This window comes from Sciurus vulgaris, assembly GCF_902686455.1.
Source record: "Sciurus vulgaris genome assembly, chromosome: 1".
Classification (NCBI taxonomy): Eukaryota; Metazoa; Chordata; class Mammalia; order Rodentia; family Sciuridae; genus Sciurus; species Sciurus vulgaris.
This window is the reverse complement of record NC_136461.1, coordinates 73,475,979-73,503,331: the sequence shown is the minus strand read 5'-3', so window position 1 is coordinate 73,503,331 and position 27,353 is coordinate 73,475,979. Positions and strand designations below refer to the sequence as shown.

At 33.3% G+C, this 27,353-nt stretch overlaps 1 protein-coding gene across 6 annotated transcripts in view; it reads left to right on the top strand.

Annotated features, from left to right (window-relative positions):
• The window catches only part of COL24A1 (collagen type XXIV alpha 1 chain), a 375,093-nt gene that overhangs the window by 43,850 nt on the left and 303,890 nt on the right, over positions 1 to 27,353 (top strand). For all 6 annotated transcript variants that reach the window (XM_079139420.1, XM_079139419.1, XM_079139418.1 and 3 more), the window contains 2 exons: positions 2,442 to 2,495; positions 5,659 to 5,712. In XM_079139420.1, coding sequence (XP_078995546.1) covers positions 2,442 to 2,495; positions 5,659 to 5,712 — 108 coding nt within the window. The remainder of the gene's footprint in view (positions 1 to 2,441; positions 2,496 to 5,658; positions 5,713 to 27,353) is intronic.

Genomic DNA, 27,353 nt, shown 5'->3' with positions numbered 1-27,353 from the left:
AAAAAAATTTCTAGATATAAAAAGAAAAGGGAAATTTGATTTGAGTTTTAAAAAATGACCTATACAAAAACAGCTCAAGAGGACCCAAATGTTAAAATTAGCAGTGGAAGATTTTATATTAACTATTATAAATATGTTCAAGAACTTAAAGGAAAAGATGATCAAAATGAGTGAGCAGATATAAATCAGAAGACAAATGAAAACTATGTAAAAAGAAGCAATTATACAAATTTAACATGCTTTTTATAAGTAAAAACATTGGTCACAAAGTACTTTGTTAAACTTCTCAAGAATTATCATTTCTTAAATTCTTTAAAAAGTATTTGGAAATTATTGCCTCAAATCAACTCACTTGATTTTGTAATAAAAATTATATTAAAACCAATAAACAGGATTTAACCTTCTTAGACTTCTTTCTTGTTTATCTGCAAAATGGAATTTATTAAGTAAACTCATATATTATAAATCGTAAATTTGTTATATACACACACACACACACACACACACACATATATATATATATATATATATATATATATATATATATATATATACACAAATATGAGATGGATTCTCATCATGTTGCCCAGGCTGGTCTTGAACTCCTGCTTCAGCCTCCTGAGTGCTAGGACTACAGGTGCTCACCACACTGCCTAGCTTACTATCTTTTTTTTCTTTTTGAAGAAGATTTGAATTTGTAAATATCAAAATATAACCAAAATAATTTCTTAGGTCAATAACCTTGAAACCAGTGATCTAAAATAGTAGCCTTTAATGATAGAAGTGGTAGTAACTATGGAAGGAAAGAGGTCAACCTCAAAAACAACATTTGCTTTAAAATTTTTCTTTGATTATAGAATGCAGAACTCTTGGCCAAATTTCTACTTCGTTTTTAAATTTATAATCTATAAAATGAGAAAACACTGTAAAATGTTCAGGACTTTTCTTTTGATCTTCCTTCTATCATTGGTCAGCTTAAGTGCTCTTTAAAAGCATCTTTGAATATGTGAAAGAAGACACTTTTCCTTTTTCCCTTAAAGTAAAAATAATTTTTAGAACTATCTAGGAATGCAGAATTATTTATTTTCAGTTGATAATCATAAGGATATCAGAATTTGAATTTTAAAGAATCCCTACTACCCCTTTATTTTGTGAAGTGTGAAAATAGTTTAAAAAGTCTTTCTTTGCTACTGTGCATCTGTCTTGGTTTGTTTTGGGTCACTATATCAGAATATCTAAAGACTGGATAATTTATGAAGAACCAAGTTTATTTCGGTTCATGGTTCTAGAGGCTTGGAAGTCCAAACTCAGGCATCAGCATCTGTTTGACTTCTGGTGAGGGCATTTTGGCAAAAGGGCAAGTAAGTACATGTGGAAGGGATTACAGACAAAGGGAGCCACTTTATAACATCTTGCTCTTATAATAGCTAATGTAGTTCTGCTGAGAACAGTAGAGCTCACTCCAGAGTGATGGCATTGTTCTATTTACCCCCATGTCCTAAATACCTCCCACTAGATCCCACTTTCAAACCCTGCTGCATTTATGAATTAAGCCTCAACATGAATTTTGGTGGGGACAAACCATATTCAACCCATAGCAGCATCATAAGAAAGATTATTTTAATATTGTGTCAAAAAACTTTGGCTGAAACTTAATGTCATATTTTCCTTGAAATGTAAAAGATGAAGATTTTCAGATTATGAAAAGTATATATTTTTGCAACAGAATGAAATAATTTGTTTGTATTTTCTTTAATGTGAAGGTACATGTACATTACAAAATTTTGGCAAATACTCAAACTTATAATGATATCTTACAATTTTTAAGAGTATTATTAGTGATTTTCTTTCACTAAAGTAACCAACCTTCCGATGCTAAATAGGAATAATAACTCAATGAGTCACAAAAACGAAAGAGATAATAGAGCCTTTACCTAGATTCTGTGAAGAAAATGTTCCTATGTATTACTTTATATTTATTAGATTTTAAAAAAATCAACTCTCTCTAGAGGATTTTTAGGAATCTTCTCAACATGTAAAAATAAGGCTAATAAAATTATACATTAAAAAGGTAGGCAGACATAGTAGCACACACCTTTAATTACAGTTATTCAGCAGACTGAGGCAGGAGGATTGCAAGCTTAAGGCCAGTGTGGTCAACTTAGTGAGAACCTATCTCAAAATAAATACATTTTTAAAGAACTGGAGGTGTAGCTTAGCAGTAGAGCACTTGCCTAGCATGTGCAAGGTCCTGGGTTCCAATCCCTAGTACTGCCAAAAAAAAAAAAAAAGAAAAGTAAATAACACATGACTCTCTCAATTTGAAAAAAAAATTATTTAACAGCATATAATGTATATAGAATCTGATGATAGTCTGTAGCTATGTGGTATACTATATATTATTCAAATTTCATCAAGTGTTTTGTAACTGTTTTATCTAGGGCCCCAAAGGAGATCCTGGATTTTCCCCAGGTCAAGCTGTTTCTGGAGAAAAGGTAATCATTTGTCTGTGAAATAAAATCAGAGTAAAATGTTTTGGTTATTTCAAAATCATATTTATCTTTTTAAGATGTAGATTTTATTGTGTCAGAGAAGACAGCATTAAACTATTAGATTTTAATGAAGGAAGAAATATTTGAAGAATGAAGTAAGTTATGTCCCATCAGTTTAACTTACTGATTTAAATCTTACCATTAATTTTACTGAGTGCCTTCTGGGGTTGCCATTGTGCTATCTATCAATTAGGGATGCTTGGGATGAAAAATTAGAGCAGGATGTGATCTTAACATCAAAGATTTTGCTGTTATTACACATGAACACTATGATACATGAATTCCAATGCCATTTTATACCTTTTTAGGTTAGTTCCACACTTTATTCTGTTTAAGTACCGTAGTAATTCCCTGTGTAAGAAACAATCATCATTATCTTATTTTCTAGTTAAGAAAACAGAATTAATAGATTTTAAGTGGCTCATCAATGGATAGCAAGCAACAGATTAACATATTAATAATATGTCCAAATTTTCTGATTTCTAATCCAGACTGCTTTTCATTATTACCATAATACTCATGAAATACAAATGGTAATGTTTTAAAGTAAATAGCAATGAAGTCTATTGGGAAAAGGATGCTGTTTTGCAGTGAGAATAAATACAAGTGGGGTCTTCAGAAGAACATTTGGGAAGCTTTGTTTAGGCAAACACTTGGTACATGTGATATAATTGTTGGATGTTTTTGTTTATGTGGCATATATTCACAAATTTTAAAAACCTGAATAATTCTGGGTTGAAATATGATCTTTAATTGGCCTTCAGAAATTTTTGTAAACTTAAAAAATCACATCTTAATAATGGGCTCTAAATATAAATGCTCAAAAATCCTCTACAAGTAAATCCTCAAAAACTTTTTAATCTAAAATTTAGGAATTGTATTATTATGATGGAACTGAGTACATTGAATCTAAGTAACAGGAACTGAAAGTTTATTATTAGAAACAGTATTTTCATTAATCTCTTCATTACTACAAGGAAAAATACCTTACAATCTGAGAAAAAAAATATAAATGTCTACTTTTAAAATATCTGAATGTGGTACATTTACTTTCTTACTTAAAATTTGGAAATTAAAGGCCCACTCTGTTTTGGTAACTGCTTTAAATAAAACTTCCAGATTAAACATAAACATTTATATCAAACACTTCATTTTATCTTTCCTTGTGGTTTCTCTGTACAAAATATAGGGTGGTTTCAATATGGAAACTAAGACTGGGAACTATGTTAATCTTTTTTTACCTTTTGAGTTATACAAAAGTGTAGTTAATTCTACATAAAAGAAATGTAATTAGATATAGAATTTAATAGCAGGTTGCCACTAAGCTTTAAGTAGAATCCAACCTTTAAAACTGAAAAATGTATTTCTAAGATAATATAATGTATTTCTAAAATAATACAATCTCTTAGGAATTGTATTTATATTAAATTGGGTTCATATTTATTGCACAAACAAAAGATTAGTCACACTCATACAACCTGAATACAAATAAAATCAAACATTAAATTGGTGGAAGTAAAGGGAGATTGGACAATTATATTTGAATTATTTGCCCATTTTTACAATAAATATATTGTGAACAATGAAACAGTAGAAGTAAGGCTGAGCTTTTCCTTTACCGTGTAACATACAGTAAGTAACATCTATAATAAACTACATTCACGTTTTTAGCTCTTTGAGACCTCAAGGACATACATAGTTTTTAGATGGTGTAGTTGTTTCTTTCCCATAATACAAGTGAGAGATCAACCTCATCATTTTTGTCACCTCTTAAGAAGCAGCATTAACATGGGAAAATGAATGGGAAAGCACCCTGTTAATAAGAAGAAACATTCTTTTGTCTTTTGATTGTTTAATTTGATGACAGTAAACAGACTAAACAGAACACACAGTTATTATGGGGTTTCCTTAGGTTTATTATCTAAGTACTCATTTATCTATTTGGTGGTGGGGTTTGAACTCAGGGCCTCACACATGCTAAACACGTGGGGCTCCGCCACTGTGTTACACCCTCAGCACCTGCCAACCGCCTTGTTTTACCCCCTTTTCTTTCTACCTGCAATAAATCTGTTGCAGTGTTAAAAAGGAGGGTTTTTTGTTTTTTTTATAAAGCATACCTATAAACGAGCTCAAGATGATCCATGTTTCCATCTCTGCATCCTCCCAAATTCTTTCTTTCTTTTTTCTTTCTTTTTTTTTTTTTTTTTTAATTGGGGAGGGGGGAGGTACTAGTGATTGATCTCAGGGGCACTCGACTAATGAGCCACATGCCCAACGCTTTTTTGTATCTTATTTTATTTAGAGACCAAGTTTCACTGAGTTTTTTAGCACCTCGTCCTTGCTAAGGCTGGCTTTGAACTCGCGATCCTCCTGCCTCAGCCTCCCGAGCCGCTGCCTCTCCCAATCTCTTTTTTTGTCCACTCACACAGCTTCCTCTGTCTCCCAGGCACTTCCCCTCCTCACAGGCACTCTGTCTCCTTTCTCCTTCAGGCCAGGCCAACAGGTCCTCAAGGTGTAAGGAAGGTGGGCCTCGTAGGTGGAGTTTATACTGGTCAAGTTACGTCTGTTACAGCCAAACACAGCGAGCTCCCAGCAGGCATTCTCCATAGCAACTCCTAGGGCGCAGATCTGAACAGCCCACACTACAGCAGCCCTGGAAGCGGAAGTGACCTTTCTTGCGTGCCTCCTGTGATTCCAGTCCGGCTTTCCACACACCTAGGGGTGTGTTTGAGGGGTCTCGTTAGGTTTCATGTTTTTGTAAAAAAGAAAAAGAAAAAAAAAAAGGAAAGTGCCTTACAAAGTCTTGTAGAAGTTTTAAGGAAATGCCTTCAGATTTTTTTTTTTTTTTTTAACTGATGGGAATTTTGGCAGTGAGGGCATTCCTAGAGGAATAGCTGAGGAACAGCTGAGAAAAAGAGCAAAGGTATGGAGGTGGGAAGGTACAGTCCAGTTGTTCAGTGCTGAAGAGGTAAGGGAACCTTGGAAAAGGATTGAGAAATTAAACTTAAGCACAATTGAGAAGATAAAAAATGAATGTACAAGATTAAAGAAAGCTTTAATTTCCTATTTTCTTTCATGACAGTAAACCCCCATGTTTTGTTTATAGGGTGATCAAGGCCTTTCTGGATTAATAGGACCCCCTGGTTTGCAAGGTGAAAAGGTAAGAGGTAGTTTTACTTTGACATAATTGGATGTCAGATGGATCCAGGAGCTCTTCAGCTACTACTATCTCATTTTGAAGTTGAGCTCAAAACCAATGTTAGCAAAGAAACATTGATTGCTTTCCTTATTTAGGAAAATGGTACCCACAAAAAACAAGATCTTAGGATATAAAAGATCCTTTAACTAATGATGAACATAAAATTCACATGCAAGGGAAAGTCAAAAATCTCTGATAGAATATTAAAGTCCCCCCCCCTTTAAATATATTAGGGCAATGACATATTTTTGAAACTTTGAAGTCACTTTAAACTTTTATATAGCCAACGTGAAGTTTACTTGCTTATCTATATTACATATGGATTTTTAAGAGTTCTCATTTTAGTGAGAAATCATAATCTCTGCCATGATAAATATGCAAATTTGAAGCTTGAAGGGTAAAAAGGAAGTGAATATTGGAAATAGCTAGTGAAAAAAAAGTAGTCATATGCATATGACTTGGCTTTCTCAGGAAGAAAGGAATAGTAACACAATTGCTGTATTTTATCAAATGTGTTGTGTAGTTTACTAGAGTAACACAAAATGTAAATTTTCCTCTATCTGTGTTGCATTATTTCCCCAAACACTGAATTGTTAGTTTTCTGCAAGGAATGAAGAAGACATGAAATTTCTTCCTAAGGTATTAATCGTCCAAAAATTTTCTAGAGCAGTATTTGACTTGATATGGATATCTAAATAGGTATAATAGTAAGCTGTGTTGGTGTATTAATGTATTATATATTCCACTTGGGAGATTTAGGTTGTAGATAGTATTCAGGTTATAATTGCTCTATTCAAATCCCATCTGCCATTTTCTAGGTCCCATTAACTGTGGGCAGATTGCTTAGCCTCCCTACATGTTATTTACCTCATCCATAAAATGTGGATATAATATTATCCACTTTATTGTGAGTTTTGGGGAAGAGGGAATGAGATAATAACCCAGATTGTAAAGGGTCAACCCTTAATAAATGTAAATGTTAACCATCAGCAGTTTATCTAGTTTTGTAAAGAATTATGACCTCTCATTTTTTTTTTTTTCTATAACATCTGTTAAAGGACTAAATTGTAAAATGATGGAGAGGTTTGATGTCTATATTTTCTTTCCAGTGACCACACTGTTATTTTTATGGCCTTTATCCTAGTCTTTATCTCAGACAGTAGTTAGAATATGCTAACTCCCTTGAGGTTATTAGTTGCCCCCAAGGAGACATGAAACTGCAGAGTGATCATTTATAACATAATTTGTCTTAATATTCCATCATTAATCTGTTTCTTCAATGTTCCTCAGTGTACCTCTGACTACTAATATATCTACCAGGAAACTGTACTGACATATTGCATCAAGAAAATCTCATAATATACAATGATCTTAATTGTTTTACTTAATATTAAATATATAGTTATTGCATCCTACATAGTGATATTACATATGAAACAAGAATATACTAATCTTTAAATTCTGCAATTTAATGATGTCTGTGGCTCATGAAATTAGCAATCCAGAAAGGATAATGTTAAGTAGTTTTTGAGTAGAGGAATAAACAACATATTACTTCTGGGAAGAAATATTTTTTATAGGCACAAGGAAAAAAAAGACTGATTTTAACCATTAGAACAGATAATCATTTTAACTTTGATAATATACTTACTTAAAGCAAAAGGTTACCTTCCAAAGACCTATGTGTATGTTAACATGGCCCATCAGTATTTTAAAATGTTAAAAAGAATCTATTCTTTTTGTTCTAGTCAAGTCTAATAAAGCAAATTAACTGCATTATTTTAAATAAAAGGCCATGAATTTAGTATCCTTTATAGATTTCTTTTTCTTTTGTATGATTTTTTTAAAACTTTCAAATTTGACTTTTTATTGTTAATAGAAAAAGGCCTTGTAGAAGTCAAAGATCTTGATAAATTATAAGTTAGCAGCTGTTATTGAATTTTCTTTAAAGAAAGCATTGTACAAAGTATTAGAAACTAAATTACCTACTGGTAAATGAAATATCCCATGGTTTACTGTGGTTTAAAAGTTGTTTAGAATGGTGTTGAAATATTTGAAATGATTTTATGTTTTGAGAATGCTTTCCTTCTTTTTGAGTTGTATTAATTAATGGAAAGTAAATATATATTTTTAGAAAACAAATATTGTTAGGAAAAGCACATAGGACTCAAAACTAAATTTAAACTAGTTCTTCACCTAGCAGGCCTATGTATGTTACTTTGAGTATACAGAAGAAATACATTCAAAATGATCTTTTATACTGTTCTTGTGGTTTCTGTGAAAGGATAAAGGGCCAGACATTATTGGATAGAATGTTTAGGTAAGCTATAAACGGTTTTCTATTTAACAAACTAATTTGGTTCATTTTTATAACAATTTATAGAGTTATTTCCTACAAATGGGATCCATGCTAGCAAACTACAGAATAATGGCTCATTTTACCTTTACTCTAGACACTCCTATTTCTTAATCCTTGTAGTTCTCCCCCAAAGTGCTAGATGTTCTTGAGATCAAGACAAGATCTTAAGTTCTTTGTTTTGTAGCTGAAAAAATTATGATAAACCCAGAAAGATTAAGAGAATTGCTCAGGGTCATTTAGAGAGTTATAGCAGAACCATGAAAGAAAATATATTGATACTGAATCTGCTGTGTTTTGTATTATGTATTTGGGGTATAATAAGAAAAATACATAGGTATTTGGGTTTTGCTTAATATGAGCTAATTATATCTTTTTATCTGTTAAACTATTCTATGAAATTATGATACATATTACTACTGCTACTAAAAAAGTGACTGTTTAATTATATTCAATGTTCTTGTTTGCTGAGTACTGTTTTAATCTTTAAAATAACCCATTGAAACAGATACTGTGTTCAATATGTCATAAATCAGATACTTGAGAATATGGGTTAAATTGCTCACCAGAGGCCACACAACTACTCATTGGCAGTTCTAGGATGCAAATCCAGGTCTGTTGGTCTCATAGGACTGTGCTGTTGGATACTGTTTTCTATTAATTAATTCATTAAAGTCAATGTTTGTTAAATATTGGTTTTTCAGTATTTCTCTTTCTAGAATGTATGCAAGAGGAAGCAAAATATTGTTTTTCTTGAAAGCCAAGGGAATAAATATAGTTTTGGATGACAGATAGTAATGACCTCACTATTTTTTTCCCTCTGGAAATATCTGGAAATATTAAAATTCTTCTAATGTAGACCAAACTCAAGTAATCTTTAAAGCTAAAGTGTGAGAATGTTGTGTGAAATATACCAACAAGTTATGAAACCTGTTGAGATGAACAGAAGATTAATGTAAAAAAAATTTGAAAAATACAGATAATGTTGATTTCAGCAGCAATATTTTCTTCACTCTTCAGTAGATGTTTTTGACTTGCTTTTTCTTTTCCTTCTTTTAACCCTACCCTCCCAATCCCATTTTTTTTTAAACCAGTATTAACATCTTTAACAACCAATATGTTTGCCTCTGGTTACATTGCCTCAACTTAGCCATATTCATGTAACACTTATTTTCCTAGGAACTAAAGTATATTTTCACTTCCCTCGAAGTGTCTAAGTTTTTGCCAAAAGGCAGATAAATTGGATCCAGAGCACATGCTGAGTTGGATAGAAGACAAGAATTATAATTTTGAACTTGGATTCAAGATGATTTTTAAATTCTTTTTTACTATATCCGATCAATTGCTAAAATTGGAAGCCTGCTATTTCAGACTTTAAGAACATTAGCAATGTAATCAACTGAAACAATCTTTTAGGTTCAAGATGATGAGCCAAGTGTAAGCAGAAGCAGTTAAGCACATCTTAGCATGAAGTTATAACTCAGAGCAATTGTGAAATATGATAAAAATATATTTCTATAATGTATAACATTATTTTATTTTTCTGAGTATCAAAGCATTATCATTTAATGATAATTATAAATCAATGTGAATTCCTATTTTATTTTGACAGAATTAATTCAGTTATTTTAAAAAGTCTTTCCATTACATAGAAAGTACACAGAAAATGTCTGTATAAAGTTGGAAAAGAAAAATCCTGAACGCATGAAGTAGAATGCATTGTGATTTATCAGTTACTCAAAAAGTATGCAGCTTTTTATAAATTATTTAAAACAAGACAAGTACTAACAAACTGTAACAATACTGAATGTCAATGAGAACAATACCAGAAAAAAATCAGGGTTGGCATAAAATCAGTGCATGAAGAGAAAAGTATGGAAATTTCTGCTGTTCCATAACTAACTCTATAGATCATTTCTCACTGGCCCATTATTCTTGTAAAAATCTGCAGAACTATGTTTTATTTTGGCTTGGTTCCCAGTCCAAGTGTAGTACTGAACAAGTAATATAAAAGCTGCTGCTTAGGGGCTTTGTTTCTACTGTTCCCATCTCCTCTGCAATCTGCCATTCCCACTAATGGTAGGGGAAGCTGAGAACAAGACAACGCAGTACTGACTTCCCCATCAGGCAAGCCAGTGATTGCCAACTTGGTATAATTTGTGGGTCTTTGAAAATGTCCCCGTGCCCAAAGATATTTCCCTCAGTCTGGCTCATGTGATTGAAATTCCAACATTAGCAATAAATTTATTTGACTAAAAGTACTTTGGTTTCCAGAAGTCTTTTAAAAACTTCAGAATAAGCTGTCACCTGTCATTTAGCATCATTCTGAGAATTTATCTAGCATACTATTTTTCTATACAATAGCTAGTTGAGAGGGACAACAATTAGGGTTAATGGGACCAAAGCAAAAGTTGAACACTACTTAAAAGAGGTTAATGGGTCAATGTTGTGAGGATTTGGGGACAAAGGTTGGAACAATCTGTTGTGTGCATGAAGGAAATATATTCTAAGAGAGATTGGCAGAAAGACATATATTTTGTATTCTTCCTGTAATTTAAGTCTCTCTCTCTTTTTTTTTTTTTTTCCCCGTGGTGTTGGGGATTGAATGCAGGGCCTCTTTCTTTCTTTCTTTTTAATTTAAGTCTCTTGAGATTTTCTACCTATCTAGGATCATTATTCTATTTATTGTTTTAAAAATAATTAAAATCCTTATCCTAGGACTTTAGCAAATATACTTAACCCAAGAAGTACTTGCATTCTTATGTTTATTGATTTTCATCTCATTCTGATTCTTGCTTAAGAATTCTTTTTTGACCAACTGGGATCATCCTATCTTATTACTGTTTCTCAAATTTACCATAGGGTTGTCTGATTATTTTGATCAAACTTCACAGGCCTTTGTTTTGTTCCTTGAAGCATGCTGACATGAGTCCACTAATATTTGACAAACTTTGCTAAAGACTTGTAATTACCTAACCTGCAAACTGAGTTATTATATTACATAGAAAGAAAATATAATGTTGACTTTCAGAAACCAATGCAGTGGCTAAAGAGAAATCTATTGAATTTAGGAGACACACTCTAAGTTGTTAAACTCAAGGACTGTAGTGCATTCATTGTGGTATCTCAGTCCAGTGTATGGTACATGGCAAGTACATATTATTAGTGCATGGACTTTGATATTATTAAATTTGATTGACTGTTTCCCTCCCTCAGTTCTACTGCGTATCTTCACCTTATGGTCTTTTACCCAAAGGAATATTTCCTCTCTTTGTTTCCTTTTCCCAGAGTCCTCTATCTCTAATCACCCATCATTTCATTTCTGGTTAGCTGAGTAGAACTGTTTAACCTGTTATTAATCACTCAGTGATATTTCCTTTCATCTGATTATGCATAGTGATTAGCCTACCTTTGCCTTTCCTTCATAGAAAGAAGCAAAAGATCCAGGGAAGCTACTTCAAACAAAAGAGCAGTCTTCCTCAGTTAAATTTTGTCACTAACCCTAGAATGCTGCAGGTGTCTTATGATATCCTTTTGTCTCGTAGTTCACACAGCAAACCAATATTATGTTAATAAGATATACTTCCTGCCTTTAATTAGCTTACTGTCTTAAAAATAAAACAGACACAAAAATAAATCACAAAATTATATTATGCTTCAGCAAGTGCAATGATGAAGATATGAAAAGGATATTAGCTGAGAGCTATAGAAATTTCTTGGGAATGGGGTGGGTAAGTGGAGGATATAGCTGAGAGCTATAGAAATTTCTTGGGAATGGGATGGGTAAGTGGAGGGAGCAGGGAAAGATGAGATATTTAAAATTAAGTTTGAGAATATGCAGAAATCATCCTGATGATACTGTGTGTAGGTGATAAGAACAAAATCTGCACACAGATGGTTCATAAGTAAAGGGCTAGAGGCAAAAAGCAGTTCCTTGTTCCTAATGACACATTGTGATGCAGAAGGTGTCACAAGGTAAGACTTGAAGAATATTCAAGGACCAAATTATAAAGGAAATTTTATGCTGTATTAAAACATTCGTCGGGGGCTGGGGAGATAGTTCAGTCAGTAGAGTGCTTGCCTTGTAAGCACAAGGCCCTGGGTTCGATCCCCACCACCCAAAAAAAAAACAAAAAAATTGTCAAGTAGTAGAGAGATAGTAAGAGTTTTAAGAAGGGAGTGCTAGGGGCAAATTCTCTACTCTCCAGAATTTCTTGGGCATTTTTGTGGATTCTGGGGAGGAATGCCATTACCTTTCTCTTCCTGTTTTTTTTTTTTTTTTTTTTTTAATTTTTTACTCTTTTACCATGCTTTTACCTTTCTAAAACTTTGAAATTTGAAAGTTAAAGGGAGCCCATGACAAAAAGGCAGGGTGATAATGCAGAAGTTATCTTGTGTTGTTTAGAATGTTTTCATATACATAGGAAATGTCTTTATGAATATAAATAATTTCCATTTAGTAGGGGGAAAAGAAAATTGTTAGAAAGTAAAAACCATCAGTGTATAAAATTCACAACATGGAAATTAAAAGACATTGAGACTCTTTCCCAATATGTATGTATATACAAATAATTCTCACTTTGCCTTACTCCAGTACATTCAGATTTCAGTTACCACAGTTTAAATAGTACCAGCTCCCTGGATCATTACCATTATTGTAATATTTTAAATGTGATTAATTACATGAAGTATAAACTTTGTTGCTGGCTATTAAGTACAAAAATTACTACATAAGTAACAGTTGTACATAAGGACCAGAGGCAAGTCAGGTCATTTTGTTCAAGAATGTTGGTGAGTGCTCACCAGACCAGTAGTTATTCAGTTCATGCACAGACAACAAAGTATGCAGTTGTGTAGCCTCCTTTTCTCACAGTGATAAACATAGGTGACATTTTACACGTAGATCATAAGAAGAAGCAATTAGCCAACAAAGGTCAAAAGTACAGCAAAGTAAAGGAAGAGTTATACTATAGGAATTAAAATTAGAATCAAATGCAAGTGGAGTTATACAAGAAATAGCTGGCTATAACTGACATTCAAGAAACCTAATATATGCAGCCAGAACTTAGTGAAGGTTAAGTTTCTGACATCAATGAAGAAAGTAGTTTGATGAATAGGATAAAGATGTTCCAGAGGACGTGACACTGGCAAAAAAATCTTGAAGTTATTTCATGACACTGAAAGTACAAAGGGTAAAATGGTGGGAGATGATCCAGACTTAGAAAGAAATGTGACAATTTGCCAATGCACAGAAAATATACTTGCTAAGCATGAGAATTTAGACAAGAACAAAAAGACAAGCAGTGAGTAAACAACTTTTGATAAACATTTTTTTCAAAGAAGTGACATCCTAATTCTCAATGTTTCTAATATTTTAATTATACTATCCTAAATATTAGTTTAATATTTTTACATTTCCCTGTATAATTATAACTGTTAGAGAGTTTTTGACATTTTAACAAAAGTTTTTAAAGATTATGGATAATTCTGTTTTTTCCATTGATAAGATTGCTTTGTATGGTTTCAGCTTGTATGGTCGTTTTTATGATCTTATACTATTCTGCAAAGCAAGGAAGGCCTGCATATGAATAATTTCCAGTTTTCCTTATGAATAAGCATTTTAATTAGTTGGGGAGGTTAGAAATTTGTTTCTTTATTACTCAGCCATAAAAAATAATAAAATTACGGCATTTGCAGGCAAATGGATGAAATTGGAGAATATCATGCTAAGTGAGATAAGCCAATCTCAAAAAACTAAAGGACAAATGATCTCTCTGATAAGCCGATGATGACACATAATGGGGGATGGGAAGGGGGCAAGAATGGAGGAAGGAGGGACTGTATAGAGGGATAAGAGGGGTGGGGGGATGGGGGAAGAAAAAAAAAAAACCAATGAATCAAAAACTATTACCCTAGGTAAATGTATGATTACAAAAACAGTATGCCTCTACTTCATGTACAAACAGAGAAATAAGATGTATCCCATTTGTTTACAATAAAAATGAATTAAAAAAAGAAATTTGATTCTTTTTTATCCCCTAATATTTCTGATTTTGATTCAGTATTATCTTACCCTCCCATTTGATCACCTATTGTTGGTATTTGCTAGGGCTCAAATTATTGTGCAAAAATACTAAAATTAAAGTCTCTATATTAAAAATCTTTAGGGAAAATTATATATTGTTAGCTAATGACCTTTTTAGTTTTCTTCCTTTGAGTGTAGAAAACAATAATTCCATAATGTTTTTAAAAGACTACAATATAAACTACTTTTGAAAATAAAATGCCCTCTCCTTAGATTGGAACTGTGGCAAGCCTTGAACGTAGGCAGTTTTCCCAGGAACTGGTGCTCTTTAAAACTTCATGGACTGGTATTTAAGTAGAAATTAAAGGGGGCCTATAATCACAAATTTAGAGAATAAATGGTCTTTATATAATAGTACTGATAATTCCAGTGTGTTACAGATAAAGGAATATCACATTTTTTAAAAAAAGAAAGTCTTTATTCTATTTATTCTTTCAACATTAAGAGAATTGAGATACCTATGAAATATTTACAATCAGAATATGTTTTTTATCCAATTAATTCTCCATCTAAACCTTTTCATCAGTTCATTCATTCAAAAAGTTTCTATAGTTAGTTAATAAGCTCCAACTGTATTTTTTCCTATTTAAAGCTATGCTGATTTTATTATCTCTAATATTTGCACACATGTTGCCTTCATTTTTTATATCTGGAATTTCATTTTATGAGGAGAAAAAAATAATATAAGTATTATAAGTGTTTTCAGACATAAGGCTAGTGGAATACAATGCCTGTATGGTGTCTTCTAACCCTTGAGAACCTCCAGTTAAACCAAATTAATGATTGTTATGCTTTCTCCAGGGAATACTGCAACTATGGTTCTTATTTTTATGCTTTTGTTAGTGCATCATAGGTACACATAATAGTTGGGTTCATTTTGTCTGAATAAAACTCATTTTGACATAATCATACTTGCATGGAATTTAATTTACTTCTTTTCAGTCCCTAGTGCCTCCTCTTTTCCTACCCCCTGCATCCCCCTGTACCCCTTTCTCACCTCTACTAGTCTCTTATCTATCTATTTATTTTTAATTGGTGCTTTATAGCACCAATTACATGAAAGTAGAATTCACGGTGGTATATTTATGTATTTACATACATAGTTTTGTCACATTCACTCGACATTTCCTCCCCTTTCCCTTTCCTCTTCCTTCAGTCTCAATCTCCTTTTTCTACTCCATTGATCCTCCCACTATCCTTATGATATCTGAGCCCCCCTCCCTTTCCCCCCTAACTTTTCTCTGGCTTCCACATATGAGAGAAAACATTTGGTCCTTTCTGTGTTTTCTTTATTTCACTTAGCATGATGTCCTCCTCCAGTTCCATCCACTTATTTATTATTCTTTATATCTGAGTAAAACTCTGTGTGTATTTATATTACATTTCCTTAATCCAGTTTTCTATTGATGAGCACTGGGGCTGGTTCCATACCTTAACTATTGTGAGTTATGCTACTATAAACATTAATGTGACTATATTACTATAGTATGCTGATTTTAGTTCTTTTGGATAAATGCCAACAAGTGAAATAGCTGGGTCATATGGTAGTACCATTTTTAGTTTTTTTGAGGATCTCCATACTGTTTTCCAGAGTGGTTGTTCTAATTTGCAGTCCTACCAACAATGTAGGAGTGTACATTTTCCCCCCACATCCTCACCAGCTTTTATTATTATTTGTGTTCTTGATTATTGCCATTCTAACTGGAGTGAGAAGAAATCCCAATATAGTTCTGATGTTCATTTCCCTAATTGCTAGAGATGCTGAACATTTTTTCATATATTCTTGGCCATTTGTATTTCTTTTATTGAGAAGTTTATCTTTATTTCTTTTACCAATTTATTGATTGACTTGTTATTTTGGTGTTACACTTTTTGAGTTCTTTATATTGTCTGGATATTAATCCCCTGTTAGAGGAGTAGTTGGCAAAGATTTTCTCCCATTCTGTATGCTCTTATTATTTGCTTTGCTGTGCAGAAGCCTTTTCATCTGATGCCTTCCCACTTACTGATTCTGAGTTTCATTTCTTGAGTTTTAGGGGTCTTATTAAGGAGGTCAGTGCCTACACCAATATGTTGGAGTGTTGACCCTGTTTTCTTCTATCAGTTCCAAACTTTCTGGCCTAAATTCCTAAGTCTTTAATCTACCTTGATTTGACTTTTATGCAGAGTGAAAGACAGAGGTTGAGTTTTATTCTTCTACATATGGATATCCAGCTTTTCTAGCACCATTTGTTAAAAGGATTATCTTTTCTCCAGTGTAGGTTTTTGGTAACTTTGTCAAATATCAGATGACTGTAACTATGTGGATTTGTCTTCTGTTTGATTCCATTGACCATCATATCTACTTTGATGCTAATACCATGCTGTTTTTGTTACTCTTTCTCTGTAGTATAATTCGAGATCAGGTATTGTGATGCCTCCAGCATCACACTTCTGAACCCCTGTGTTTTATCAGACATTGTTCTAGGCTCTGGGGATACCACATTGAATGAAACAACAAAGGAGATTCACACAGGGGGGTGAATCTTAGTTTTCTTTGTTATGTACATTCATCTTGAAATTTTCCTATGTCTCCAGGCCCAAATTGACTTTTACATCTCCTTTGTTTTACATTCAGTTACAGGTAGATTAATAAAAACAAGAAGTAGAAGTTTCTTGCAGATACAAATAAACACAGAATCCTACCAATAGAAAGAAATTTAGCAATAGTTTAATTCAGTGCCATCATTTTACAGAAGGAAAAGTTGAGGCTCATGGTGTGGGTAGTCAGTGCAAACTGAGATCTAGAAATCAGTGTGTTCGGTCTGTTCATTATTATTAACTGGAAAAAAACAAAACTTATTGTTTTACTTAGACTGTTTTGATTGGAAAGAATTGAAGAATGAGAGACAACCCATCTTGAGGAAGAAAATAAGTTATTTTAATCCTCTGTGCAGCATTAAGGGAAATAGGGATCATGTGGAACCTAAGAATAGATACTATAATATAGCTTGGTCTAATAGAGATAGGCCCTGTTTCAAAGCAACTCTGGCTATCTTAGCAGTTTTAGTTTGTGAATGCTTTATGTATGTTTCTGGTAGTACTCATTTGCTCTCTCTGAATCTGCATTTTCATATTATCTTCCTTCTCCTCTGATACTTCTTTCTTAAAATAATTTCTGCATATTCTCTTATTTATACTTTTACTTTCTCATAGCATCTCAATATCGTACTCTTCCTCATACCCTTGGTAAATCTTTACAACTTCCTGTCCCTTATTGCTAAGTAATGAATTCTTCTGTTGTTGTTTTTTAATTGTTAAACTTTTTCCCCATAGCTTTATTGAGATAAAATTGGAGTACAATAAAAGGCACATATTTGAAGTGTGCAATCTGATCAGTTCTGACATGTATATAACCAATACAATCAATACAAAAAGCATTTCCATTACTTTTTTTAAAGTTTGAAATCATGCAGTGTTTCTTGCATGATTTATTACATTAGAAATCAATCACTTTAAGATATATAGAACCCCACCCCCACATGTCAACTATTTCAAAATTAAATGGAACTCTTATAAATATCTCAGAGGTCAAGGAAAAAAGCACAAGAAAAGTAAATAAAAAGTGCTTTTAACTAAGTTTTAATAAAAACTTAAAATTTTAGAATTTCTGAGATGAAACAGTACTTAAATGAACATTTATAACTTAAAGTACTTGTATCAGAAAAAAGCAAGAATAACACATTAGTTTCAAATTATGTAGTAGGAAGAAAAAAGTAGGAGCAAAATATATGAAATAGAGAATAAATAATACAGCTAAAATTTGATTAAAAATAAACAAATCTAATTCAGAAAAAAAGCAAGAACACAAAAATTAATATCAATAGAAAGGGAGCTACCAAAAAAACCCTAAGATGCTAAAAATATATTAAGGTAATATTACGCTTGTATGCCAACATATGTGATAGCCTACATAAAATGGTCTATATTAGAGAAGGATCTGTGTGCTGCTAGGAAGAAAGTGTATTCAGTTATTGATGGATGAAATATTCTATATATGTCTATTAAGTCTGAATTATCAATTATATTGTTTTACTTCTATAGCTTCTTTATTTAGTTTTTGTTTGGAGAATCTATCTAGTGATGAGAGAGGCATGTTAAAGTCACACAATATTATTGTGTTGTGGTCTATTTGATTCTTGATATTGAGAATGGTTAAATGGTTTATAAATATATAAATATTTACTATTGCTTTTTCTTGTTATATGATTCCCTTAAGCAGTATGAGAAGGTCTTATTTGTCCCTTCGGATTAACTTTGGTTTAAAGTTAACTTTATCTGATATGATGATAGAAACTCCTGCTTGTTTGTGCAAGTGAGTGATATGTTTTTTCCTATCCATTCACCTTCAGTCTGTGGACGTCTTTGCCTATGAGGTGAGTCTCGTGAAGACAGCATATTGTTCGGTTTTGTTTTTGTAATCCAATCTGCCAGTCTGTGCCTTTTGATTGATGATTTTAGACCATTAATATTCAAGGTTATTATTGAGATATGATTTGTATTCCCGGTCATTTGGACTTATTTTTAGTTTTTAATTTGTATTAGTTTCTCCTTTAATTGACTATTTCTTTAGTGTAGTTCCTCCCTTTGCTGGTTTTTACTTTTTTTTTTTTCATTTCATCTTCATGGAATATTTTGTTGAGACTGTTCTGTAGTTCAGACTTTCTAGTTGCAAATTCTTTTAACATGTTTATCATGGAAGGTTTTTATTTCATCTTCAAATATGAAGCTTAAGTTTTCTGAATATAGGATTCTTGTTTGGCATCCACTTTCTTTCAGAGCTTGATATATGTTATTCTAGGACCTCCTGACTTTGAGGGTCTGAGTTGAGAAATCAGCTGAGATCCAGATTGGTTTCCCCTTATACCTAATCTGATATTTTACTCTCACAGCCTTTAAAATTCTATCCTTATTCTATACATTAGTCATTTTCATTATAATGTGCCTTGTAATTTTGTACTTTTGGGGTCCTGTAAGCCTATTGTATTTGATTTTCCATTTCATTCTTTAGGTTTGAAAATTTTTCTGATATAATTTCATTGAAAAGATTATGCATTCCTTTCATTTGTCTCTCCATGCCTTCATCTATCCCAATAAATCTTAAATTTGGTCTTCTCATGTTGTCTCATGATTCTTGGAAGTTGTGTTCATGCTTTTTTAACATCTTCTCTCTGTGGTAAAAATAAACTCTGTTTCCAAGATTATGTATTTTGTCTTCATTGCCTGAGGTTCTGTCTTCTAAGTGATCTAGTCTGTTGGTGATGCTTTCTATTAAATTTTTAATTTGGTTTATTTTTTTTTTCATTTCAAGAGTTTCTGCTTTTTTTTCCCTTCAGAATATCTGCCTTCTTATTGATGTGATATTTTACTTCTGTATTTTTTCTCTCTGATTTCATTCCTTATACCATCTGATACTTCACAAATCAGTTTAGCTATGTACATTCCAAACTCCTCTGACATTTCTTCTACTGTGGTGCCAATAGATTCGGTTATTGAAGTATCTTGGTTTGTTTGGGGTGATTTGTTCCCTTGCTTTTTCATGTTTGTATGTCTACCCATGTAACAGTATGAATCTGAGGCAGTAGAGTTTCTACCCTGTAGATTTATAGTGTCCCTGAAGGTTTCTAGTAACTCACTGTTTAGGGGGAGACAAGTAATAATAACAACCAATAAAAACGATTTACAGCATTAAGCCAAATAGTTCTAGTATGACATCTACAATGATAATTATCACAATAAACAGAAGTGACATGATCAGTTATTGCCTACAATGAAAACAGCAAGTTTGCAAATGGGTTTACAATGTCAAATGGTGGACAGGAAGAAAAAAGAAGTAATGTAGAATGTGATGATTATGAGGGAAGAGGAGGGAAGATAGAAGTAAAGGATTAAAGGAATAGTGAAGGAGAACAATGGAGATCAGCTGTTAGCAGAAGAAAAGATAGAATCAAGGGAAATAGGAGAAAAAATATATATGTATAGTAAAAGTTTTTTAAAAATTAAAAATAAAAATAAAAGAATACAAACTAAAATATATTAATCAAACATCCTAGTTCACAAAAAACTAATCCCTGAAAAATATCTGACTTCAAAAATGCTAGAAATGAGAAAAAAAACAAATAGAAAAATGTATAAATGTCCATGTGCCATCAAGGTTGCAATTAAACAGAGAAAAAGAATTTAAGAAAAGAAAGAAAGAACTATTTTGATGCCAAGTTAAAGAATTCTTTATGTTGGTGTCCAAAATATTCTCAGCAGTTTTAGGAGAGTGGCCTGGAGCCTGATGCTCCACCCTCTGGATTGCTGGAGTGAGAGAGGTAATCCTGTAGGTGAAATTCCTGGAGGCAGGGTTTAGGCTTAGGTGAGCTCCAGGCACTTCACCAAATGCCAATTTGTCTGGATATTTTAAATCAGCACACCTACAGTGCCCAGTACTTGCTGGTTCACCCTGGAAGACTATCCCAGGGAACTCCCCTGGGTTCCACTTGTGTGGTGGGGAAGCCAATTCTTAGTCCCCTATGTCACCTTTGGACCCCATGTTTCCTAGTCTCATGTTCGGTCTTCAAACAATCCATCCTGCCCCTGTCCTTCCAAGTTCCAGGCCATATTCATCTCTCCAAGCAGGTACTGCAAGTCAGATTGGAGGGGGAGGGGTAAAGCTGGGTGAGTTTCCACAACCAGTTATCCCCTTGTAAACCTCTCTCCACATTTGATTTCCTCCTGGTCATATAGGTCTTTACTGGGCCTATATTTCTGGCCAAACTTGGATTTGCCAGGAATCGACTCCCTCAGCTGCCAGCCCTGCTCCAGGAATACAGAATCTTCCTTCTGTAGTCCTTCAAACATTGCCTGGAGAGATGGCAGCTTCTTTCCCTGGACCCAGATATTGTGCAGCATGTCTTTCAGGTTTGACAGGCAATGACCTTAATCTCTAAATGCTCTCTACCCAGACCCAGCTCAGGCCTCCCCAAAATGTGTGTCCCTTATCCCTCCACTATACTCCCAGAGGACTGTACTCTGACTGGTACTTTTGGCCTGGCTATGACAGAGGCTGTGCTGCTGGGGATTTCTTCCTTATTTTATTATATCCAATCTCCCGAGTGCTCGATCTGCCTTGAATGTCCAGTTTTAAATTCCAGTAAAGTCCCCCTGATGTTTTTTGTTCACCCACCTTGTGGAGAAACTGCCTGTTTACTTTCTTGATTTCAGTCCATGGGTCAGCCAGGAAAACAACCTTCTCTGTTTTGCCATCTTGAAAACCTCCTTGATTGTTAAACTTCATTTTAAAAAAGAGAGAGAATTTGATTGGCCTAGCTTATCTTTATTTATGCAAAAGCTTCATTCAAATTAGCCTCAAAAGCCACTGGCTAGACTTCATATTGTCATCTCATAAACATGCCAGCTCCTGTGCCTGGGGCAGATAGGAATGAGCTCATGAACAACAGATCATGACTGCATGGTGCTGCCACTTTATTCAATGCTCTAAAGGAAGAAAAATCCTATTAAAGCTAATTATACCTGCAAAAGATACAACGATTAGCATATATTTTTCAGTATTATGAAGTGTTTATAGGAAAGTAAAGGACTTATAAAACCATGTGGTTTGTTCACTGTAAGCTAGGGAGGAAAGAAACACTGATCAGAAAGATAGGTGGTAGCCAAAATGATGACTCAGGGTTAACAGAAATAAAAATAAGTAAATAAATAAACACATACAAAAAAAAAAAAAAAGAAGAAGAAAAGGAGGTAGGCTCATGGCTCTCTAGCCTATGCACCTCCTGTATGGGATCCTTATTCTTCATCTTCCTGACACTTCTGTAGGAAGTGATTAGTTCCCACCCTCCAAGAAAGGCTGTCTGGTTTCAGGGAGCCACCACCACTGTCATAGTCCTAAGAATGTTCCTTATCTCCTATTAATAATAAAAGGAAAACAGTTAGCTTTGTGAATATTTTTATGTGTGGAATCTTTTTTTTAATAAAAAACTTCTAAAATTTATTTTCTTAATTTACTTATTTATTTTTAAAATTTTGATTAATTATGCACAAATGGGTTACAATATTTGTTTCTCTGGTTGTACATGAAGTAGAGTCACACCATTTGCATAATCATACATGTACATAGGGTAATGATGTTTGTCTCACTCTCTTATTTTTCCTTCCTCCAACCCCCTCCCCACCCCTCATTTTCTTCTATACTATCCATCCTTCCTCCATTCTTGCCTCCCTCCCATTCCCTGTTATGTATCATCATCCACTTATCAGAGAAATCATTCGGCCTTTGGTTTTCCGGGATTGGTTTATCTCACTTAGCATGATATTCTCCAACTCCATCCACTTACCTGCAAATGCCATAATTTTATTCTTCTTTATGACTGAATAATATTTCATTGTATATATATACCACAGTTTCTTTATCCATTTACCTACTGAAGTGCATCTAGGTTGGTTCCACAATCTAGCTATTGTGAATTGAGCTACTATAAACATTCATGTAGCTGTGTCACTGTAGTATGCAGATTTTAAGTCCTTTGGGTATAGTCCAAGGAGTGGGATAGCTGGGTCAAATGATGGTTCTATTCCAAGTTTTCTAAGGAATCTCTATACTGCTTTCCAGAGTGGCTGCACCAATTTGCAACCCCACCAGCAATGTATGAGTGTACCTTTTCCCCCACATCCTCACCAACAACTGTTGTTGTCTGTATTCTTGATAATAGCCATTCTAATTGGGGTTAGATGAAATCTTAGGGTAGTTTTGATTTGCATTTCTCTTATTATTAGAGATATTGAACATATTTTCATACATCTGTTGAGTGCTCATAGATCTTCTTCTGTGAAGTGTCTGCTCAATTCCTTAGTCTGTTTATTGATTGGGTTATTTGTATATGTGGTATAAAGTTTTTTGAGTTCTTTATAGATTCTCGAGATTAGCGCTCTATCTGAAGGGGGTGTGGCGAAGATTTTCTCCAACTCCGTAGGCTCTCTCTTAATATTGTTTATTGGTTCCTTTGCTGAGAAAAAGCTTTTTAGTTTGAATCTATTCCAATTATTGATTCCTGCTTTTATTTCTTGTGCTTTGGGAGTAATGTTAAGGATGTCTGATCCTAAGCTGAAAGGATGACCTACTTTTGGACCTACTTTTTCTTCTATTATGGCAGGGTCTCTGGTCTAATTCTGAGGTCCTTGATCCATTTTGAGTTGAGTTTTGTGTAGGGTAAGAGATAAGGGTTCAGTTTCATTTTGCTGTATATGGATTTCCAGTTTTCTCAGCACATTTGTTGAAGAGGCTGTCTTTTCTCCATTGCACGTTTTTGGCACCTTTGTCTACAAACAGTATTTATGTGGGTTTGTCTCTGTGTCCTCTATTCTGTACCTTTGGCCTACTTGTCTATTTTGGTGTCAATACTGTGCTGTTTTTGTTACTATTGCTCTGTAGTATACTGAAAGGTCTGGTATTGCGATATCACCTGCTTCACTCCTCCTGTTAAGGATTGCTTTTGCTATTTGGGATCTCTTATTCTTCCAAATGAATTTCATGATTACTTTCTCTATTTCTGTGAGGTACATCATTGGGATTTTAATTGGAATTGCATTAAATTTTGTATAGTGCTTTTGTAGTATGGCCATTTTGACAATATTAATTCTGCCTATACAAGAACATGGGATATCTTTCCATCATCTAAAGTTTTATTTAATTTCTTTCTTTAGTGTTTTATAGTTTTCATTGTAGAGATCATTCACCTCTTTTGTTAGATTGATTTCCAAGTATTTTTTTTGAGGCTATCATGAATGGGGTAGTTTTAATAATTTCTCTTTTAGAGGATTCATCACTTATGAATAAAAATGCATTAGATTTATGAGTGTTGATATTATATCCTGCTATTTTACTGAATTCATTTATGAGTTGTAGAAGTTTTCTGGTGGAAATTTTTGGCTCCTTATTATGTCATCAGCAAATAGTGATAGTTTGAGTTCCTTTTGTATTCGTATCCTTTTAATATCTTTAGACTGTCTAATTGCTCTGGCTAGAGTTTCAAGGATGATGTTGAATAGAAGTGGTGAAAGAGGACATCCCTGTCTTGTTCCAGTTTTTAGTGGGAATGCTTTCAGTTTTTCTCCATTTAGAATGATGTTAACCATGGGCTTAGCATAGATAGCCTTTACAATGTTGACGTATGTTCCTACCAGCCCCCTTTTTTTTCTAGTATTTTGAGCATGAGCTGCATTTTATCAAATGCTTTTTCTGCATCTATTGAAATAATCATATGATTCTTAACTTTAAGTCTATTGATATGGTGAATTACATTTATTGATGTTGAAACAACCTTGCATCCCTGGGATGAAACCCACTTGATCATGGGGCACTCTCTTTTTAATATGTTTTTGTACATGATTTGCTAAACTTTTGTTAAGAATTTTTGCATCTATGTTCATCAGGGATATTGGTCTGAAGTTTTTTTTCCTTGATGTGCCTTTGTCTGGTTTTGGTATCAGGGTCATATTAGCTTCAGAGAGTGAATTTGGAAGGGTTCCCTCCTTTTCTATTTCATGGAATACTTTGAGCAGTATTGGAATGAGCTCTTCTTTGAAGGTCTTGTAGAACTTGGCTGAGAATCCATCTGGTCCCAGACTTTTCTTGGTTGGTAATCTTTTGGTGACTTCTTCTAATTCATTGCTTGAAATTGGTCTATTTAAATTGTGTATGTCCTCCAGATTCAGTTTGGGTGGATCATATGTCTCTAGAAACCTGTCAATGTCTTTAAGATTTTCTATTTTGTTGGAGAATAGATTTTCAAAATAGCTTCTAATCATGTTTTGTATTTCATAGTGTCCATCGTGATATTTCCTTTATCATTACAAATTTTAGTAATTTTAGTTTTCTCTCTTCTTCATTAGTATAGCTAAGGGTTTATCAATTTTGTTTATTTTTACAAACAACCAACTTTTTGTTTTGTCAATTTTTGGGATTGTTTCTTTTGTTTCAATTTTATTGATTTCAGTTCTGATTTTAATTGTTTCCTGTCTTCTAAGAGTTTTGGTGTTGATCTGTTCTTCTTTTTCTAGGGCTTTGAGATATAATGTTAGGTCATTTATTTATTGGCTTTTTCTTCTTTTATTGAATGTGCTCCATGAGATAAATTTTCCTCTAAGTACTGCTTTCATAGCATCCCAGAGATTTTGATATGTTGTATCACTGTTCTCATTTACCTCTAAGATTTTTTTTTTATCTTTCCCCTGATATCTTTTGTTATCTATGAATCATTCAGAAGCATATTATTTAGTCTCCAGGTGTTGGAGTAGTTTCTGTTTTATATTTTATCATTGATTTCTAATTTCATTCCATTATGATCTAATAGAATACAAGGTAGTGTCTGTATTTTTTTGTATTTGCTAAGAGTAGCTTTGTCGCATAACATATGGTCTATTTTAGAGAATGATCCATGTGCTGCTGAGAAGAAAGTGTATTTGCTTGTTGATGAGTGGAATATTCTATATATGTCTGTTAAGGCTAAATTATTTATTGTGTTATTGAGTTCAATGGTTTCTTTGTTCTATTTTTGTTTGGAAGATCTGTCCAATGGTGAGAAAGGTGAATTAAAGTCATCTAGTATTATTGTGTTGTGGCCTATTTGATTCCTGGAATTGAGAAGGATTTGTTTAATGTGCATGGATGTGCCATTGTTTGGGGCATAAATATTTATGATTGTTATGTTTTGCTGATTTATGCTTCCCTTAAGCAGTATGAAATGTCCTTCTTTATCCCTTCTGCCTAACTTTGGCTTGAAGTCCACTTTATCTGATATAACAATGGAAACCCCCACTTTTTTTACTGAGTCCATGTGTGTGGTAGGTTTTTCCCATCCTTTCACCTTTAGTCTGTGGATGTCCTTTGTATGAGATGAGTCTCTTGAAGGCAGCTTATTGTTGGGTCTTTCTTTTGAATCCAGTCGGCCAGTTTGTGTCTTTTGATTGATAAGTTCTGGTCATTAACATTCAGGATTATTATTGAGATATGACTTGCATTCCTGGTTATTTTCACTTATTTTTGATTTTTAACTTGAATTGATTTCTCCTTCAATTGGCTATACCTTTAGGGTATTTCCTCCCTTTGCTGACTTACATTGTTGTTTTCCATTTCATTCAGATTTGGAACATTTTCTGGTATTATTTCATTGAATAGGTTATTCATTCCTTTAGTTTGTATCTCTGTGCCTTCCTCAATTCCAATAATTCTTACATTTGGTCTTTTCATGATAACCCATAATTCTTGGGGGTTATTTCATGTCTTCTTACCATCTTCTATGGTCAACTTTGTTTTCAAGATTAAATATTTTGTCTTCATTGTCTGAGGTTCTGTCTTCCAAGTGATCTAGCCTGTTGGTTATGCTATGCCTGTTGGTTATGAGTTTTTTATTAGAGCAGGCTTTCTAGTTGTGAATTCTTTTAACTTTTAATTATTGTGGAAGGTTTTTATTTCATCTTCATTTCTGTAGCTTATTTTTCCAGGTGTAGTATTCTTGATTATCATCCAATTTCTTTCAAAGCTTTGTATATTTTCCAAAGACCTCCTAACTTTTAGGGTCTGGGTTTAAAAAATTGACTGAAATCTGGATTGGTTTATCTGTAAATGTGACCTATCATTTTTCTCTAGCAACTTTTAAAATTCTATCCTTATTCTCTATGTTAGGCATTTTCAAAACAATAAGCCTTTATGTGGGTCTGTTGTTTTTTTTGGATATTTGGAGCCCTGTATGCCTCCTGTATTTGATTTTCCATTTCACTCTTCAGGTTTGGGAAATTTTCTGATATTATTTCATTGAACAAATGTGCATTCCTTTTTCTTTCAGAGTCTTCATCTATCCATATGAATCTTGTATTTGACTTTTTCGTGTTATCCCATATTTCTTAAAAATTATGTTCCTGGTCTCTTAACATCTTTTTTTCATGATCACCTTTATATTCAAGATTATATATTTTGTCTTCATTGCCTGAAACTCCATCTTCCAAGTGGTCTAGTCTTTTGGTGATGCTTTCCATTGAATTTTTTTTCTAGATTATTGATTCCTTCATTTTGAGGATTTCTGATTGCTTCTTTTTCAGAATCTCTATTTCCTTATTGAAGTG